Source organism: Mesoplodon bidens (assembly GCF_964165515.1).
Source record: "Mesoplodon bidens genome assembly, chromosome: 8".
NCBI lineage: Eukaryota > Metazoa > Chordata > Mammalia > Artiodactyla > Ziphiidae > Mesoplodon > Mesoplodon bidens.
In genome coordinates, this window is record NC_138165.1 from 77,314,376 (window position 1) to 77,335,302 (window position 20,927).

Genomic DNA, 20,927 nt, shown 5'->3' on the forward strand with positions numbered 1-20,927 from the left:
TTGGTCTAAACTGAAGACGGCGTTGCCTAAAGGAAATCTCTAAGGTCAACCAGCAATTAACTGAAAGGTTTTGATTGAATGCTATTGACTGCTTTCATATCAGACAGCTTCCTGGTTATTATACTTCATGGGCTAAGTAGGTGCCAAGACATTAAACTGTCAATAATCTATTAATACTGGACTGTTCAGCTCACTCTCCCTGAATCTGCAGGAAAAGGCATTCAAGCCAAGACCTGCTGAGAACTAATGCAAATTCGCCAACCCTGATATGGAAATCATATCTTTATTACCTCCCAGCTTAAGTGCCTAGGAGTGTTGACACAGTATAAGAAGAATATGCAGCTAATAAATGCTTATTCAGATGAGTTAAACTAATTGTTTTTTTTTTTAAGAAATTGCTGCAGGGATGAGCATGTCCTGAAATCTGACTTTCTTTCTAAGTCATACTTAACAGTTTCTAAACTGAATGTAATAAACACTTTCAAAGAGAAATGAGAAGTTATTTAAAGTGAGCCTCACAGGTCCCTGCCACCCAGCATCTGGAAAGGAGTTATACACATTGTGGGGTTGGGGGAGAACTTTTAATGAATTTAATAGAGAAAAGCACTTTAATTAAATGCTGTCAAAGTGGATTGTATTAATGACTATACACAGAGGAATTTAAAGCAGCCAAGTTTATTTAGCAAATAGAAACTGGGCTTTCGAAGCCTGCAAGTATTTATGTTTCTGCAGTTGCAGTACATCTAGAAGACGATGATGGTGCCAAATGAAACCGTTGAGTTATTAGATATGATTTTATTTATTGGGTATTATTAAAGTTTCAAAGGCCTCAGGGGAATTAATTTCATTTTCAAAATGAAATACCACATCTGATCAGAAAGGGTTAAGAAAGTGAATATTGTCCCCCAGTTTTTTCTGGGCCCTGGAATTTTGAAGCAGCTAAGTGGCTAATGGGGACAGACTTCTTTAGGTTCACCTGGTCAGAATTCACATCATCTCACGGTAGTGCAAAGTCAATGACAGTATTTCTTCTATGACTTCTTCTTCTGTTGTTTCTTTTCCGCCAGTGATTGGTCACTGAACATAATTCATTCTGTTTCACATAGCAATAAGCTGAAAAATGACCAAAACTCCTAAAAATCTCCATGAAAATTTGGTTGCCATAACTTTTTAAATGAAAAACACGAGTAACACAAACTTCTACAAAGGAAAAGGTATCAAATGTTTGACTTAGGGCAAATAGGGAAAAAAGGGTCTTCCTCAGTATCTTCCACTCAGAGGTTGACCGCAGAACAAACCTATTATTAATGATAATATTTTAAAAATAAACAAAGAAAATATGAGCCTTAATGCATGAAAGCTGTAAAAGATTGAAAAGCTGGTCTGGCTAGAAAATACTATGTGTGTGTCAAAATGATTTTCTCTACCGTTTGTAAAAATGTAATTATCCATGATATGCTATTATCCATGATAGGCTACAAGGGTGAAGGATTTCAAGTAAATCCACTGGAAGCTAAGGATTCGCCTTTGGTCTTCAGCCCCTGACACCACCATGTCTGTGAGATCACAAACTTCTGCCATGATTTACCACATCCTTTTTGCAGTTATATATACTCTTTCAGTCTGTCTTTAGGTTTTAATTCAAAACATGAGGAAGGGGGAGGAGGGAAACGTGAGGATTGGAGCAAAAAAACAAAACACAAAATCCAGCACCTATTTCCTTTCAAGAACAGAGTAATGATCACAAATGGAGAGTTTCAACTTTCTAAATAAATAAACTAATTTTTAATCCTTCCCCTCCCCCATCCAAGCTATTTATTAATATCGTATGTTTGATCTGTGTCTTTGTAGTTCTGGAACTTATAAGCAACTCTGCTTTCCCCATCTGTGCCAAGATGTTTCAGACTAGTCTTTGAAATGCTGCAAATGCAGATGAATGTGACATAAAATAGGAACTGATTACATACACGTTCTATACGTGAGTAATGGTGACATAGAACACAGAGGACATTACATGTTCATAGAGTGTACTGGACAACTGTGCTTCACATATGCAAACATGAAGAGATCATCAAAGTACAGCATGCCATCTCTAGCATATCTATTCTAGGAGCTCAAAATAAATTGGTTGATTTCTTGCAAATAAAGTGACAAGAAAACTTCTCCTCTGGTACCTCAGTTGTTCTAAAATGAAGATATATCAAAGAACCATCAACTGATAGAACATACTGATGCATTTGATCCAGATTATGTTTTACAAGCAAAAGAATCCGTCAATTTGCTTCTCTCCTTTCATTACTAAGGAAATGACTGTATTAACTTACTACACACACTGTTTGACTATTTTAGCTTTATCTCTTTGGGAGGCTTTCATTTCACATGAAGCATAAACTCAAATAAGGAGTTCTCTCAAAAGTATACTCCTGAATTATACCTACATGGAAATATTTGACATGTGTCAACCACAATTCCCTTTCTGCTCTTCTAGTACCACAGTTTTGAGTACACTGTTGACATGAATTGTCAAAAAACTGAAATGAGAAAAACTATATTTAAGAAACCAGTTGCATGTATATATTGCACTTAAACAGTATATGCTCACTTTGGCACATTCTGTTCATTTAGATCATAATGGAAATAAAAAGACAAAGCTTTCCATATCTACATATGTTTAAGCATTCACATCATAGATTTTAGCTCCCTAAGTTTAGAGTACTTTTAAAAACTAATCGACTCCTCATTTTGAAGTGCACTGTCAGGGTTCACTTTATCATATCTAACAAAGTAACTCTGTTAAAATAACTTCCCCTGTGTTCTACCCAAATCTGTTGGGTGTTTGGCACTAGGGAATCCCAACGTAATGGACTTATTACGTTACATGGCTCTGATTCTGCAAAATGAATCTAACCAGTTACTTCAGTTAGCCTTGTATACCACACACAGAAAGAAATACAAAGACAAATGCCATGAACATGGAGCAATAAATGTAAACTAAAGGAGAGCATGAAGAGGAAAGAGGAGAAACGACGACTGTTTAAATATATAACTATTTCTGATACCTGGGTGATCAAGTTAGCTGTAATACCAATCAGCATTCAGCTATGGAAACACCTAAACCTTTTTTTCATACAATGGTTTTTGGCATGTCTTACTTATGAAAAATAAATACATGGATATCCACAGAGCTTTAAAAAAAAAAAAAAAAGCTAATTGGAGTCTATTCAGTGTTGTGCTGGTAAATGTTTAACAACTGACTCTCTACAGAAAAAAAGCTCCAATTGAATCATTTGCCAGTTCTTGTAGTGTGAATAATTCAACCATGGCCAGTTCCATTCTACTAATGGTGGAAAAACCAGCTTCCAAAATTCCTGAAAACTTAACCATCAGATCCTGCTAACTGGTGTAAGCTTACTCCAGCACACCCTGATCTGCTATCGAAAGTGATACCCATCCCTCCTGTGCTTTCCAGACTTGGTCACTGGAATTCCTTCACCTGGCCCAACTTACTTGTCATTTCCCCAGCCCCAAAGGGATTAGGATGACCTTGATGTGATATACAATTCCCTAAAAGATTCCATATCAAAAGGTGAAGGGCTATATGATTTGCAGTGAATTAGATCTAGAAACAACTTGTGAGGAAATTGAACTTGTGACCTCAGAACTGTCAAATCTATCTAGTTTGCTTGATCTCCCATTTCTAGGGTTAAACCGAGTAATAATAAAATAAATGAATTTCAGGACTTTGGCAGTCTTCCTTTAATTGAAAGTATGCTTGTCTATCATTACAAGGGGAAGTTCTAGACTTCAACTTAATAAAAATCAGCAGTAGTTTTCAGCTACATTAGATTTCCACACTAAACAGAAACAGCTGAGAAGCCACAGTAGGTAGGTTTGGCTACGATAGTTTAAAACTCAGTGGCTGGCTTTCTCTTGTAATTGTCGTAACTATCAATCATAAGAAAATCAACTGGATCTCTCTGAGCCCCTATAAGGTGTTCATAATTTGTTATGTTGTTGCTAATTTGTTTTTCCAAAATGCATTTAAACCTCCCAGGGGCCATGTGTTTTTATGTTATTTTTTGTTTTCTACATTTGCATGAAAATACTCAAATGGGGATGAGAAATAGATGAACCAACTCACAGAATGAGTGTTTCAGATCGGAAGAGTCTCTGAGATCACCTAATCCAGGTTATAACTGTTTACAAAACAGTAAAAGGAAATTCTAAGGGATAAAACCCCTTGTCCAAGGTCACAGCCCTGTGACTGGAGTCAATGTCACTTACAGGCCCTTTTCTTTACCTTATCATCTTTTTTCCCATTTGGTCAAAGGTTCATTGGAAATAGAAAGTAGTTTCTTTCTTTACAAGATGCTCTAGTTCCTGAAACACTAAATAGAAAGGCTTAGGGGTTAACAAACATATACAGAAAAATTTTTTGTATTTAAGAACTTTTCAACTATACTCAGATTTAAGCAAATCCCAGTCATCTACTTTATATGTGCTTTTAAAAATTATAATCAGAAGGTGCTGACTTCAAAAGAAGCATTTATGTTTGTTTCTACCATTATGTGAGCAAGGCATCATGATTTTTCGAAATTAAAATCAAATGGTTATATTTATCATCAGGTTCTTAACCCTGTGTCGTTCAGTCATGGAGTTCATGACACATTTGTCATGAACTACACTTTAAATAATTCATTACCTTCAACAGTAAAATTTGCAAATGTTTTACTTTTTTACCTTTGTTTTGTTTTTGGTAAGTTAGAACTGATTTCTATTTTTCTACAATGACACTATTCATACATACTTCCTCTTCTGTTTACTTGCTTATCTAGGAGGGAAAGAGGTAGAATTCCAGGTCGTGATGCCAGGAATTGAATCACTTAACACGAAAACCACCCATTATTATTTTCAGTATGTGGGACCCATTAAAGATTGTCTTAAGATCTTAGCAAATTCTGTATCTCTGCTCAACCTACGAATACATAGCCTGTTCTGCAAAAGTCTGTATTTATTTCCCTGGTAGCCTCCAAGTGACTCAAGACCAGAGAAAATTTCATTCCCCTTAAGTCTATCAGAGCCTGTACAGAGCTGCTGATAGTAAATGCTTATTTAATCCTGGACCAAAGAGACTAAAACATCATCACTGCATCTTCACAACTTTGTGGATTCTAATGTGTTACAGAAGTGATTAACATAGTTTTACAAAGAACTGCATATGTAGATTAGTGACCCAAGTAGCATTTTTAAAGACAGTTTTGATGAAAAACAGATGGATAATAAGCATGTCTACTCCACCCCTAATTTCACCCCGACCACACAGACAGACACTTCTTTTTTTGTCCTGGTCATGTTCTCTCTCTTCACCCAGGGTGATTTCTCCAAGTGGCAACCTTATTATTTGGTACTGCGGTATGGGCTAATTCACTGTTTTGAACCAACCACCTGGCTCACTGGTGTTGATGAAGCTGGGGCCTTTGGAGGGTCAGGTGTGTGAACTAGTCCTTCTAAATAATGAGCTTGCTGTGGCAGAAAATGTGTTGTTCAAGGACTACGGGAGCTGCTTCTCACTACCTCCTTAAAATTTCTACTGGAATGCTTCTCATTCATAGTTAATTGTTGATATGAAAGGTATTCGTTCTCTTTGCAGAAGCAACAGAAATGTACATCTGCAGAGAAGGGCTTCTCCACATGGATGAAGTTCTTTGGACTCTAGAGAATAGACTCAGAAGATCTGTTAGCTTTGGTATCTTCAAACACTTTTTTTAAGGTAATGTCATCTCTGAGAGGCTCTATGTGTTTTAAAGATATTACCCAGTACATTCGGGAAACAGCTGGAAAAACTGAGGCACAGAGATGGTACCCAAGGTCGGGATCGGAGAAAGGAATGCAATCTATGGATTCCACTAAATCGTAGTCTGAATTCTAGGTTAAGGCAAGGCAGCCAGAGGGAAAATGAAGTCTGTTTAAAAACGCAATCTATGTGAGTAAAGGGGAAAGCTGCTCAATAGATGTGTGAAATTCTGTTTTATGTACCGTTATATACGTGGTGCCTAGAACGCTACCTGGCACACTGAAGGAACCCAACCAATATTTGTTGAATAAATGAATAAAAATGGCAACCTCTCAATTGTGTCTGCAGCTTGGGTCTGAAAACAGTTTTATCAGTCAATTTTAATCAGCCTTGCCAAAAGCCAGACTTTGCTAGATATCTGTAAAAGTATAAAGGAGGTATTTTCCTTCTCACAGACGAAATATGGCAAGGCCCTTCATTAGAACAATGACAAATCAATGTCCACAAGTGCCTTAATTTAAGTTTATTGTTGGCTTTTTTGTGGTTGGGGAAGAAGGCAGGATGCATGTGAACGCACTGACTTGGTCTATTTTGCCTCTCTTTCTCAATTTGCTCCACATTGCTCATATTTAATCAGTTTGCCCCATCACAAAATTTATTAGTCATTGCCCTAAGCTCTCTCAGCTTAAAAAAAAAGTGTTTCAGATGTTTCAGATTATGGAAAGAAAGGAGGGTGAAAGGAAGGAAGGAAGTAGGGAGGGAGGGAGAAAATAGCTACGTTGAGTTGGCCAACAGGACAATAGCAAGAACATTCTCTAACTATTCCATAGCAACATATATTTTTTAAAAGACAACTAAACTAAGCTTTATGTTCAGAAGTAGTATGTTTAGTCTCATTTTCTATCAGAACATCAAGAAAAGGCCAAGGTGCTAAAGGTTTGATAATATTCTTACTTTAACTTTACCAGAAGGAAAAGAATATGACAATATATATGAGGAGTACCTTGCTGTCCCCAAACCTTTAAAAACAGACATAAATAAAGGTAATTTATATTAGTGATCTTAGTGGTTTCTGAGCACTGAGCAGTGCAGAAACTCAAATCAGTGAGGAGTATTTGTCCTGACGTAAGTGACACAGCGAATCCTGCTTCCTCCCTTCACCTGTAGAGTGGCATTGGGCAAAGTGCCTTCTACTCAGTTTTAGGATCTGAGAAACAAGGAGTATATCAGTAACCCACAGCATGAGCTGAAGGGACAGCGCTGCCTCTCAAAAATGCAATTAGACTATTATTTAAAGAACACAGCAATTATGGAAGAGCAAGCTACTCAGGAAACCAAGGTTCTCTATGCTGCCACAGGACAGGAAAAGACTGGGAGAAGTGGAACCCAGCTGCTTGACATTTCACTTCCAACCAATAGCTAACCCTGGATGTTTAATTTGGAAGGTGGTGTGTTGTGAAGATTTAGTCACTCATAGGGCAAGCTCTGCTTGGCAAAAACACTGGAACAACCCCATGAAGAATGAGAAATAGAAAGCTAACTCCAATTATTAAAATGATAAGCCTGGTAAAATGTTGAACCTACTTTAAAGCAGTAAATAGGCAGACCCAGAACAGAGTACTATAAAATTCTAAGTTTAATTCCTATCAGGATCTATAGCACAGTGCTTGAAAGCATGGATGTACATGATAAATGTTAGAAAAACTGCAATGAAATATAAAGGCATAATACTTTGGATACACACAAACTTAAAATCACTCTTAGGCATTAGTTCCTTACTGCTTATATGTCCACAGCACTTTACATTTAAAAAGTCATATAAATCTCCCTTGATACAAGAATTTTTTTTTTTTTTTTTTTTTGCGGTACGCGGGCCTCTCACTGTTGTGGCCTCTCCCGTTGCGGAGCACAGGCTCTGGACACGCAGGCTCAGCGGCCATGGCTCACGGGCCCAGCCGCTCCGGGGCATGTGGGATCTTCCCGGATCGGGGCACGAACCCGCGTCCCCTGCATCGGCAGGCGGGCTCTCAACCACTACCCCACCAGGGAAGCCCCACGAGAATTTTATATTAGACTTGTTAATCATACCTGCTACCATCTATCCTGACAAATGCAGGGCTCCTAAACGGCCTTAACTTCCCAGGCCAAGGACATAGCATTCACAGGTTACCTGTAGGTGGTCTGCAGCCAGCTAGCTTTCTACTTCCCATGCTCCTGGAGGTCATTCTAACCTTGTGCCCAACAAAGCTCTTTCTCTAAAATGCAGTGACTTCCAAATTAAGCATTCACATTACTGGTTGGAAATTAAGTGTCAAGAAAGTTTGCCTTCATGGGGATAAGGTGGACCAGCCAATTTCTCCCTTATAAGTAAGTATTTAAAGTAATAACAGTGGGTAACAGAAGCTGGATTTCATAAAGGCATACAAAAAAGTCATGAGGTAGAGCAGAGGTCGTGGGCAGGCCAAGGCTTTGACAAGGTAGAATTATAATTCAGAGAAACTATGCATAGTAAGCAGAAGTCATATGGTAGACAACTATAGAGTAAATGGTAAATCAGATGATAGCAGAAAGAAAAAGACTGATAACAGGAAGAAGCTGATATGGGGAGGGGGTATGTTATATCCAGGATTGCAAAGGAGGGGGTGAATCCATGAACTGCAGCTGCTGAATTACAAGTCCCAGGTTCAGAGAAACCTACCCATATTCACAGTCCTACACCTGGGTTTTCATGAAGTTCTTTCACCCTCAATTTCTCTGAATATATCTCCAATAATTAAGCTGGAATTTCTATGTCTTGCAAAAGAAAAAAAATTACTTTAAGAAACTTTAAATTTAAAAAGTAGACAAGCAACTTGCTTAAATCTCTAGAGAAAACAAAGCCACAGTTAATGTCCTATCTATCAGCTAGCAACTCTAAGGAGGTTATTCAACTTTTTCATATCACCACCAAGAGAAACTGTTCACTCACTACACTTTGGAAGAAGCTGAACCCAAGATAGAAATGTCCATGTTCTAGAATAAAAAGAGTTAGTTGTAAATAACCTCCAAATCTTTCTATATTCCCGGTGACAAATTTAAAAGTTTGGATGCGCTGAAAAGCTAACTGGTAATGAAGAAATGAGGAACGCTCTCCAAGTTGAATAAATGCATGCAGGATAGCATAATGTTAACAAGAAAAAGGCTAGCGTGGCTCCTGACTGATGCTCAGGGACTCCCAAAGTTTTCCCAACTGAGGACCTACGTATACCCAACTGCTGTAATACTTCATCTAAAATGGCAGGTGTCTATCTGCACATTTCCTCACAACTAGGGTAGAGTTTCAAACCTCTAGAGCCACATTCAGAGAGCAGGCTTTGAATAGGAGCTTGGAATGAATCCAAAATGGGAGAAATTCTAGTAACCTGGTTAAAGAATTTGCAAACATCCTTAACTGATTAATTAATTAGCTTATTTATATTCTTAGACACTGTCCTTTTGAAAGCAAATTCACAAATCAAAATATACCTACAGCTGAAGCAGAAAGCCATGATCAAATTCTCAGGGCTTAATCATAGATTTCAAATACCCTTAAACACTATCACTGAGAGTCACACTCCAAAGCTACCTCAAAAATGCCGAAAAAGCTTAACAGAAAGTGAAAATTTCAGTCACATCAGTTCTTCGACATCACACCAATGAGCTACAGGTTTCACAGCACTGAATATCCTGTAAAAAAGAAGCTAACAAAACTAGATCTATTCAGTAGAATGATTAAAAATTAAATGATGTACATAAACAGCTTTGCCTAATATCAGACAGCTAACAGCAAGTATTCAGGGAAGGCTGGCTGCTGCATGTTTAGCAGTTCTTTCTAGCACAGAGAAAAAAGTCAGATGCTGAAGGTAGACTAATGTGGATCTAAGGTCCCACTTTGAGCAGGTTACTAAACTTCTCTAAGCTTCAGTTTCTCACATGCGAAAGTAGATGCTGCCCCCCCCCAACCTTGGTGGGGTTTCTATATGTGTTTCTCAGCCCCAGCACTATTGACACTGTGGAACAGATAAGTCTTTGGTGGGGAGGCTGTGCATTATGGGACATTTGACAGCATCCCTGGCCTCCACCCAGTAGATATTAGTAGAATCCCCAAGTTATAGTAATCAAAAATGTCTCCAGACACTGCTAAATATCCCATGGGGGCAAAGTCACCGCTGGTTGAGAACCACTGGTTGAGATCAGCACAGGGATTCGGTAGCTTAGAAAATGCTGAGAATACCCTGAGTGGGTGGCAATCCAGACAAGCTAAAGTATAAAGCTGGTGTCAGCTGTCATCCACCAGGTCTCTCACATTCTTACTCAGTGTACGGCATGGAATTTTGAAACAAGTACTTGTCAGGAAACCACATAGCAGCAAGCTCAGAATTCCTGAACTTACAAAATAACCCATGGAAACACTGTGGTGGAAATATAATAAAGCAATAAAGCACAAACTACACAGACATGAACAGTTTGGCAAATGCTTCCCAATCAACCCCACTCAGTGACCTAGTCATAGCATGAGCAATGTCCTTTCTTCTCTACTGCACTGAGAGTGAAGTCAGAGGAAAGACTGAATGCCAAAAACGCCTGTGTTTTCATTTAGCTGGCGATCCTGGCTTCAGGCAAGGCTCTTGGTCTCTGCTCCAGTTTTTCGAATTGTAAAATGGAATTGGTAATAATGAATCCCCTGACCTAACTAGTTTTTGATTCTAAGTTGAGGATATCCCCTCACTATAGGACCTCAGGTCGTAATAACCACTAGGGGTAAAATCACTACAACCACAAGAAATAATTTTGGTTCCAACCTTTTGAGGTAAACGATGGAATTTATTTCACCTTTTTCACGGAATGTTTTAGTTTGTCATACCATTTCATCTCACCTATGTTGGTCTTCTTTGTGCTATCCATACATGAACTAGAATTATTACATATATTAGCATTTTGCAACATTTATTTTTCATTATTATTCCCCAAAGGAGCCTTTGTAGGCATTTTTTCCTAATCATTTCCCCTGCATCATGAAATTTTAATACCAGATATACAGAATATCTCTTTATGTACTATGTCCCTTTGGAGGGCAATAAACAACTGTAAATAAGATTTTTATGCCCCCAAGAATCAATTTTTACTCCCTGGGGCAATACTGCCCCCACTGAGGGTCCATAGTGTAGGTGAATCTAGTTGGCAAAGTGTGTTCAGAGCCTGGAAAATCACTTTTTAGACAGCAGGAACTTAAATGGGGGTTCGAAAGAGACTTAGAATATCAGAAAGAAAATTGGAGAAACGGGATAATTCCATATGACATCAAATCTACATCACCTGGAGAGAACTGAATTCCCACGAAAAAACATCTCGTTCTTCCAGGACCCCCAAGTCTCTGGGGCCGACTATACCCCTTAGCAGCCCCCAACCCAACTATAACCTAGCTTCATCCCTGAAGGGAAATTCCAACAAATATGCATTTCAAGGATTGTTAGGTGTTAAAATTATAAAAATACATGGCACACAATGGCTACCATGGAAGAAATCAGAAGCACACGGCAAAGGCGTGTGTGGCTTTAGTGTGGCAGCTTCAGATGTAGGACTCATGGAGCCAGCTGGCCTCACTGGGACAGAGTGACGGGATAGGAGCACCCTAAGTGAACAAAGTGGATGGAACATATGCACATGGAAACAGCATGTGGGTAGTGGGGATCCTGCAGCAGGATGGCAAGTGTGTGTCCTGAATAGAGTATGTCAGCTCCAGCCATGTGGCCCAAGGGGTCAGATCTTCCGAATTTCTGGATTGTTACATGAAATCCAGATTTTAAATGAAATCTCCTCATTTCCAAATGTGGGCTTGAATTTTTCAAACCTTTCATGGGCTTAAAAAAAAGAAACGCATCTGCATGCAATATAAGACTACCGATTAGTAAACTATTTGCAAAAAAAGGGCAAGAAAATGTTCCTTCCTTCTGTGAGGAAAGAGGCTCTGACTCTAAGGGACTTCTCAACATCACAGAAAGCACTGAATGGGAAGGGGCTGATTCCAAGCTCTTTCTTTTATCCAGTACATCTGTAGAGCCCTAATTTAACAGACTATATCTGGTGAGTAATTATGCACAAAGGTCACCACTTCATATCTTTACAATTTAAGAAAAATTGGGGAATAGTGTACCCTAACTACTTAAAGAAATTTAAATGGCACGTTTCGGCGACCACAAGTGGGGTGGACTTCTGTATGTATTTTAATATGCTGCATCATCAGAGCCTTTTAATAATCACAGATTTTACCCATATTTAACAATTTAATAACCATACAGACAACAGACCGGTATGCAGAAAACTATAAGACACTGATGAAAGAAATTAAAGATGACACAAACAGATGGAGGGATATACCATGTTCTTGGATTGGAAGAATCAACATTGTGAAAATGACTCTACCACCCAAAGTAATCTACAGATTCAATTCAATCCCTATCAAACTACCAATGACATTTTTCACAGAAGTAGAGCAAAAAATTTCACAATTTATATGGAAACACAAAAGCTCCAAATAGCCAAAGCAATCTTGAGAAAGAAAAACGGAGCTGGAGGAATCAGATTCCCATACTTCAGACTACACTACAAAGCTACAGTAATCAAGACAGTATGGTACTGGCACAAAAACTGAAATATAGATCAATGGAACAGGATAGAAAGCCCAGAGATAAACCCACGCAGCTATGGTGACCTTATTTTTGATAAAGGAGGCAAGAATATACAATGGAGAAAAGACACCCTCTTCAATAAGTGGTGCTGGGAAAACTGGACAGCTACATGTAAAAGAAATTGTGTATGGTGTTAGAACACTCCCTAACACCATACACAAAAATAAACTCAAAATGGATTAAGGACCTAAATGTAAGGCCAGACACTATCAAACTCTTAGAGAAAAACATAGGCAGAACACTCTATGACATAAATCACAGCAAGATCCTTTTTGACCCACTTCCTAGAGAAATGGAAATAAAAACAAAAATAAACAAATGGGACCTAATGAAACTTCAAAGCTTTTGCATAGCAAAGGAAACCATAAACAAGACGAAAAGACAACCCTTAGAATGGGAGAAAATATTTGCAAATGAAGCAACTAAACAAGGATTAATCTCCAAAATATACATACAGCTCATGCAGCTCAATATCAGAAAAACAAACAACCCAATCCAAAAATGGGCAGAAGACCTTAAAAGACATTTCTCCAAAGAAGATATACAGATTGCCAATAAACACACAAAAGGATGCCCAACATCACTAATCATTAGAAAAGTGCAAATCAAAACTACAATGAGGTATCATCTCACACCAGTCAGAATGGCCATCATCAAAAAATCTACAAACAGGGCTTCCCTGGTGGCGCAGTGGTTGAGAGTCCGCCTGCCGATGCAGGGGACACGGGTTCGTGCCCCGGTCCGGGAAGATCCCATGTGCCGCGGAGTGGCTGGGCCCGTGAGCCATGGCCGCTGAGCCTGCGCGTCCGGAGCCTGTGCTCCGCAACAGGAGGGGCCACAACAGTGAGAGGCCCGCATACCGCAAAAAAAAAAAAAAAAAAAAATCTACAAACAATAAATGCTGGAGAGGGTGTGGAGAAAAGGGAACCCTCTTGCACTGTTGGTGGGAATGTAAATTGATACAGCTACTATGGAGAACATATGGAGGTTCCTTAAAAAACTAAAAATAGAACTACCATACAACCCAGCAATCCCACTACTGGGCATATGCCCTGAGAAAACTATAAATCAAAAAGAGTTATGTACCACAATGTTCATTGCAGCTCTATTTACAATAGTCAGGACATGGAAGCAGCCTAAGTGTCCCTTGACAGATGAATGGATAAAGAAGATGTGGCACATATATACAATGGAATATTACTCAGCCATAAAAAGAAACAAAACTGAGTTATCTGTAGTGAGGTGGATGGACCTAGAGTCTGTCATAAAGAGTGAAGTAAGTCAGAAGGAGAAAAACAAATACAGTATGCTAACACAGGTATATGGAATCTGAAAAAAAAAAAAGAAAAAAAATGGTTCTGAAGAACCTGGGGGCTGGACAGGAATAAAGACGCAGACGTAGAGAATGGACTTGAAGACACAGGGAGGGGGAAGGGTAAGCTGGGATGAGGTGAGAGAGTGGCATGGACATATATACAATACCAAATGTAAAATAGATAGCTAGTGGGAAGCAGCCACATAGCATAGGTAGATTAGCTCAGTGCTTTGGGACCACCTAGAGGGGTGGGATAGGGAGGGTGGGAGGGAGGGAGACGCAAGAGAGAGGAGATATGGGGATATATGTATATGTATAGCTGATTCACTTTGTTATTAAGCAGAAACTAACACACCGTTGCAAAGCAATTATACTCCAATAAAGAGGTTAAAAATTTTTTTAATTTGAAAATGGTGTGTTTTCTGCCTAATGAGACAAAACGTAACGTCACCAAAGTAGTATTACCGACAGATGAATTTTTAAATTCCTAAAACATGTAAGCAATTATATCTTCCTAAAATTTTAATTGATACAAAGGCACAAGTGAATCCCAACCCTGAGTCCAACGGCTTAACTTCTGGACAATTACAGACATTTTTATGTAGTCTGGGACCTTTTTGAATACAGTCCTTCCCAAGTCACAGAGGCTGTGCTAACTCTATTCTCCATTCTCAAGAGTTTTGCTGGTTAGTTCAAGTTCTCTTCATTTTTCATATCACGAAAGAGAAATACAGCATTCAAAGCAGTGTCACTGAGACAGGCATGATGTAAAAAAAAAAAAAAAATTGATGTATTGGAGACTTTCACAGTTGTTATGGGATCAAGGTCAATGGCTAAGACAATGTCAGTGTAGAGAAAATTACCTTATTTGTAAACCCTTTAGCTAAGAGCTGAGTGATAGGAATAATCTTTTATAAAATAAGTGAATTCTCTTAGTGATATCAGAAGTTAATGTTAATAGCCACAGACTGCTTAAAACTAAAAAGGAAAATTACAGACTGACTCTTAGCCATTAAATATTGTTAGCACACTTTAGTTCTGACACACTAACATAAAAGGTAATAAAACTCATAAATCAATTGGCTGTCTGCTTCTAAGATTTATTTTACTCAGAATGGTCAGTTAAAAGACAAAATATGATGTTGAATGTCATTTTAGCTACCTAAACACAGGGACCTCACAGAGATGAGAATTTCTGGACAAAGAATGGAGACAGGAATATACAAGAGCCATCATCCAAATGAAGGGAGGTCCTCATTTTAATGGAAAACAAGTATTAGTATTCTTATCTCAAACTTCTCTAAATTTTCAACTTTGTCATCATCCTATGATAAAAAAGAAATGCTACTAATGTCTATAATAAATCAATTTTTTTCACTCCTGTTCTGTTTCTATTTTGCTTGGGTTGACTAAGATGGACCCTGAATGAAAAGTCCACACAAAGTCAGTAGTTTCCTGAAGCTAGTCATTGGTCCTGTGTTGGTTCAACACAGAAGTTTGGATCAATTCACATCAAAATGAGAAAAACAAGGGTGATGGTGAGTTTTTCATATGACTGAATTTATACATTTGTAAGATCTTTTGCCTAAGGCTATCCTTTTCATTAATTTATTTGTTATTTTATTGTATGAAATATATGAATAACAAATGTGAGTGCCCATTGAATTTTTTTTTACTTAGACAATTTTACTAATTTTTATTTGTAAATATATTTTATAACAACTAATTTTAATGGTCTTTCTAATTCAGCCAAAATAATATTTTTAAGTACATTCCATTTCAGTATTTGCTCTTACTTCCACCACCTTGAATTTTTTGAATAAATTTATTTTCTAAAATAAAAAGTTGGTGAACCTACAATGTGCCCCTGTTTAATTTTAATTTCTACTAAATCTCAAAATCTAAAAACCACCCCTCCATGTGACTCAGCACGTTGGTCTAATTATCTATAAGGAGGTGCCCTGGTGTTTGGATGAGGCCCCAGCCAGGAAAGGACAAGAGAGGGAAGGCTGGTCCTGAAGGGTAAGACTTGGGGCTCATCTCTGGGGAATGAGTCACCCAAGCACTAATCCAGAGCCTGGACAGCGGGCTCTCCCACTTATTAACCAAGTACCCCTTTTTACCTCCCCTCTGAGTTCACTGTGGATATTATAAGAGACTCCTGCATGTGTATAGCTCTATGAACTCATGAGTCTAATGATCTGGGCGATTCACTCCATGACTTTGGAAAGTGACCAATGAGAGCATGAGAGCACTCACTGAGATGTCAGTATCTGGATGAAAAGTGATATAATGGGCCCACTGGCTTCTGGCTTCTCCCCCGGGGATGTGAGGGTGGAGTAAGGGGAAAGGTGACAGGAAACCTCAGGCCGAGCATTTCACTGTGTCCTTTACCATCTCTCCTATGCTCTGATCAAGACCCCATGCCCCACACTTCCTTCATCCCCATCTTCCATTCTTCACACACATGTGCACACGTGCATGCACTCCTGCCTCAATGGCCCTCTTCTTACTACACACAAGGAGATTCAGACAGGCCTTAGAGGATCCTCTTTGGTGGCAGTTGGGATTGGTGGTACTGGACAGGAGGACAAGTCTCACAGTCCGACAAAACAATTTGTGGCACAACTCGAAGAGGTGTTAACTGTAGAAACCCTCATTAATATTTCTTCCCGAAAGTAATTGACTTTATACTACAGCAAGTGTCGGTAGTTAAGATCAATGACTCTCACAAATAAATATTATTTCTCTCAGTGAGAGCAAAAATCTAAGCAAACAGAACATGCAACCCAAATGAAGGTAGATTTCTAAAAGACAGGAAACCAAACACAGCAGGAACTCATCTAAAAAATACTAAGATCTGTCACAATTTCTCTCAAAGGTTGAACTGAGTTCAGTGGTATTCCCTAGCTCATGTGGAAATTTCTTTTCCTCAGCCTAATGAAATATTCCTTGAGGAATTTTGGATCAATTCATTGGCTACTTCAGAGTTTTTTCTTTAGAAAATGAACTGATGCAAACAATGAACTATGGTTTCCAACTGGGAGATTTAATTCTCCATGAGTTCTCTGGCTTCACAATTCCACAAGTAAAATGCTCTCAGGAAAGCAGCTGCCTTTGGATTAGACTTCTCAGTCATTTGTGTGTGTGTGTGTGTGTGTGTGTGTGTGTGTGTGTGAGAGAGAGAGAGAGAGAGAGAGAGAGAGAGAGAGAGAGAGAGCATGTGTGCACATGCACACGCACACACACTGTGCCCACTGTGAAAACAGGGACCTCTGTTTTGGGGGACATGGCATGAGACACCTTCCGAGGGGAGGTGATGTGGCGTGCCCCTTTGACCCTTCATGGCTACTGGCACCAACAGCTTTGTTCTGGTTTGTGGGAGAAGGGGACGCCCACCTGCACTGGCTCAGGGGGAAGCTGGACCACGTGCTGCATGCGCTCGCTGTGATGGTGCCTTGATTCCTCCTCATAAATCACATCCCTCTCATGTTGGGGAAGGTTCAGGAAGCGACGGATGGTACAGAGGTTCTCCCAGAGGGTGCGGTTTTCTGGGCTGGGGTTCTCCTTCCAGCGGAGCAGTTCACACAGCCAGCCCTAGAAACAGAGAAGGTCACTTGAATTAACCTGCAGAGTGCAGAGCAGCAGAGGGGGGCTTGAGTGCAGTCAAGTACCATACCGGTTTATCATATTTTTACATCAAACTTGTTCCCACCAAACTGGGAAAATAGTGATACAGCCTGACAACTCTGAAAACCAACCAATGACCACGCATATAGTTACACTGATACCTGAGAATCTTTGGTCTTTATTAATTATCTTATCACCCTTCCTATTGAATATATTCTCAATTAATTTACAGTTCCTTTGTAAAAGATACTCAAGGAAGATTGTAGCTATCCAATTCTCAGAAAGAGTAATTCATGTTGGTCAGCAACAATTTTTAAAAATTACCCAATTGGATAGTACTCTATTCCAAGAAAAAAAGTGAAGATGAACACTTTTGCCATTGCAAAATGGCAAATTCTAAAGAAGAAAAAATACCTAAGTATAAATAGGGAGGAAATAGTCTCACAATTATCAATAACTCCTCCATAACAACCTTAGCTAGAATGAAAAACTGTGTTCCTGCTCAATCTCTGAATGCCATGGGCTCCAGGCCCTTTTAACCATCACCTTCCTGCCTCAGCCACACCTGCAGGAAGGTAGGCAGTCGGACGGGTCACACCTGCAAATGTCTGCCTCCCAACTCTGGCATCCGGATGTTCTCTTGCAACTGCACAAGAAAGAAAATGTAATGCAAATAATGATGGATTATATGAAAATAATACAGAGGATGCTGTCAACATCGCTCAGTGACTCATGTCAAAATATTTTACCCGGTAGCTTTCTAACCCATCATTTCCAAGCTACGATGCTAATTTTAAAAACAAGAACTGTCCCACATCGCGCCTCCTGCAAGAGTAAGAATTTTTCTAAAAAGGTGCATAAGTAAACACAAAGGACTTTGTAAAAAATAAATCCCGAACCTCAACAAATTCTATATCATAACTTGTAAGCCAATGAAAGTTCCTGACACGCATTATAAAAACCCCTTATAATATCATAAGCTGTTGTTTGTCTAACTCTCCACTGTGTCTTCTGCCTTTACCCAAAAAAAGGCAAGATTTGATTATCTCCGCTGCATCAGCCAAGACAGCAACACCAGCTGTTCTCATTGTGCAGCCTCTTCCTCGCGGCCTCCATGTTAATAACCTGATCATTCCATTTTCTCCTTCAACTGCCGGCTGCAGCACCGCAAAGAGACAAAAACCCAGGCCCATCTGCAGCAGCTGTAGGCACTGAACTGTGAAGCCACTGGGGATTTATAAACTAATCTGTAACACAACACTGCCTTGTTTTTACAAGTGAGAGGCCACATTTGTGCAGACCTGATCTTTTCTTGCAATAAACTGGGAGCTGGGGAGAGTTAGAGGGCTAGGAAGAATGAAAACAAGATATCTAATCATTTGCTTGGAAATGTTTTTCCAAGTATTTTCATAGATTTCTTTTTTTCCAGCTCAACTGAGAGACAGGTAATGGTTGATTTTCAAGGTGCAACATATATGAAAATTGAAGACGATTAAATTTTTATCCCTATCAGGAAATAAATTATATTTTAAAAAAATCTCCTAGTCCCCAAGTGTTTCCTCGAGGGTTTCTTTGTACAAAGCAAAGAATTCTTGAAATGGAAAACAAACCATCTGTGGAAAAAGTAAGCTCCATTTCTCTGTCTTTTCACAGATCTGAGTAAGTCTCCAACTGAACTCTTTCAAATGTTTCAAACAGGTATGTTTAACACCTCCCAGGGGAGGCTACAGCATGGAGACCAATCGTTAAACAGAAAATAAAAACAAAAACCTGCATCTGTTAAAAGACGAAGTTCTGAGATACCCAGACCTTAAGGAGGACAGCACCTGCTGTTCCGCATGAGGAGTGAATTGCATTGTGGGAAGCCACAGCTTGAAAGGAGACAGGTGACAGCTGAGTGGTATCTCCACTTACGATACTCGGAATGTCTCGCACAACATTCACTGCCGCATTTGATTTATATGCGCTGTTATAATCTGCACTCATTACAACCACTTAGAACAAACTACAGACCTTGTTATGGACTGTGTGCTGTCTGCCATCCGTCTTTAAGAAGTGTAGTGCTCAATTTGCCCACTGACATGCAAGGTCCTGACCTTGAAGCTATTAGGGAGCGGATTAGACACAAGTGTGATCATGTGTGCAGACATAAGCAAACCAAATTAATTTCTGGCACAGGGAGGTAGGCAACAAGACCCTGTTCTTAGGGCACCAGAGAACTTCCTCAAATCCCTGATGGAGCTGAGCTAATAGCATGTTTAAGGGAACCCAGTTTTGAAGACGAAGCACATTCATGGTATTTAGAGGGTTATTAATCTCGTTTCCCCTCAAAGTGTTTGCTTGGCTGATCAGATTAAGGGATAGAGCCTTCAACAGCGCACCCTCACCACAGCAGGCCCCAAGAAATCTGTGATACTTCACAGCCTTGGACATATTGCACCATGTGTACCCAGCTGCTTCAATAATTAGCTTATGAATGTATCAGCTGGTTCTCTGATTTTTATAAATAATAACTAACCTACTGAGCAGAAACATTGTCAAGAGCCTTACGGTGGCACAAAACTGCAAGGTGCTCCTAACTCTAACTTGCTCTTCTACTAGATGCCGATATTCCCTGCTGGTGGAGTTCCTCTGATGCCATCTATAAATATTTATTCTGCATCGGAAATGGCAGTGTATTTTTGTCAGTTTTCTTCACGGCAGCCATGATTCGCTTTCCCCTCACTCTGACTCACTTGCTCACTCCACGGATCTGTACGCTTATCTCCCGGAAATCTATTCTTCCACCTCACTTCCCATCTCACCCTCCATCTTTTTATTCACATGATCCTTCCACCAGCCCACTTGGGATGCTTATCTCTGTTTTCTCAATAGTGTCTCTTATTAGCTTGTTTGGTGGCTAATGCATGTGCCAGAAAGTGCCACGCTATTGCCTGAACACACACATATGTAACTGAGTGAACCCATCACAGAAGAGATAAAGAGTCCCCACACTGGGATTTTTTTCATTTATATAATTTTTGCATGCCATCCAAGAAAGTTCTGCAGTATCAGGCAAAAAAAAAAGTGTAAATGTCAAATAAAACAGTGACAGATGACAGTATTCTCTATTGAATAGCACTGTTTCTGTCGTGCATGTTCAATGGGAACTCATGAATTATTAATAAACAAATCTCCTTTTTCTGTTAAAATCTCAAGTAGGTTTTTTGTTGTTGCTCCCTATGTGTTAGGTGGAGCATTCCAGGAGAATTATTTTCATTTCGGAGATGCTAGTACAGAAGTTCATCTGATTTCCAGCCTTGGCCAGCCTTGGGAGCGGGCACCAGGAACTGTGGTGTACATACCTAGCTGTGATTTCTCTTTTACTCTGGTTGTAAGCTTTGACCAAAGGTTGGCTGTATATTCACATAGTCAGTTTCACATTTTTAGTATGGGAAAACTGAGGCTAAGTAAGTTACATGTGCCAGAGCACAGCTAGGAA

General features: G+C 39.3%; 1 protein-coding gene across 2 annotated transcripts in view; it reads right to left on the bottom strand.

Moving 5' to 3' along the window:
* Nucleotides 1-20,927, bottom strand: part of SATB2 (SATB homeobox 2) — a 195,058-nt gene that overhangs the window by 20,818 nt on the left and 153,313 nt on the right. For both annotated transcript variants that reach the window (XM_081243265.1, XM_081243264.1), the window contains exon 10: nucleotides 17,216-17,413. In XM_081243265.1, the coding sequence (XP_081099391.1) occupies nucleotides 17,216-17,413 (198 nt within the window). The remainder of the gene's footprint in view (nucleotides 1-17,215; nucleotides 17,414-20,927) is intronic.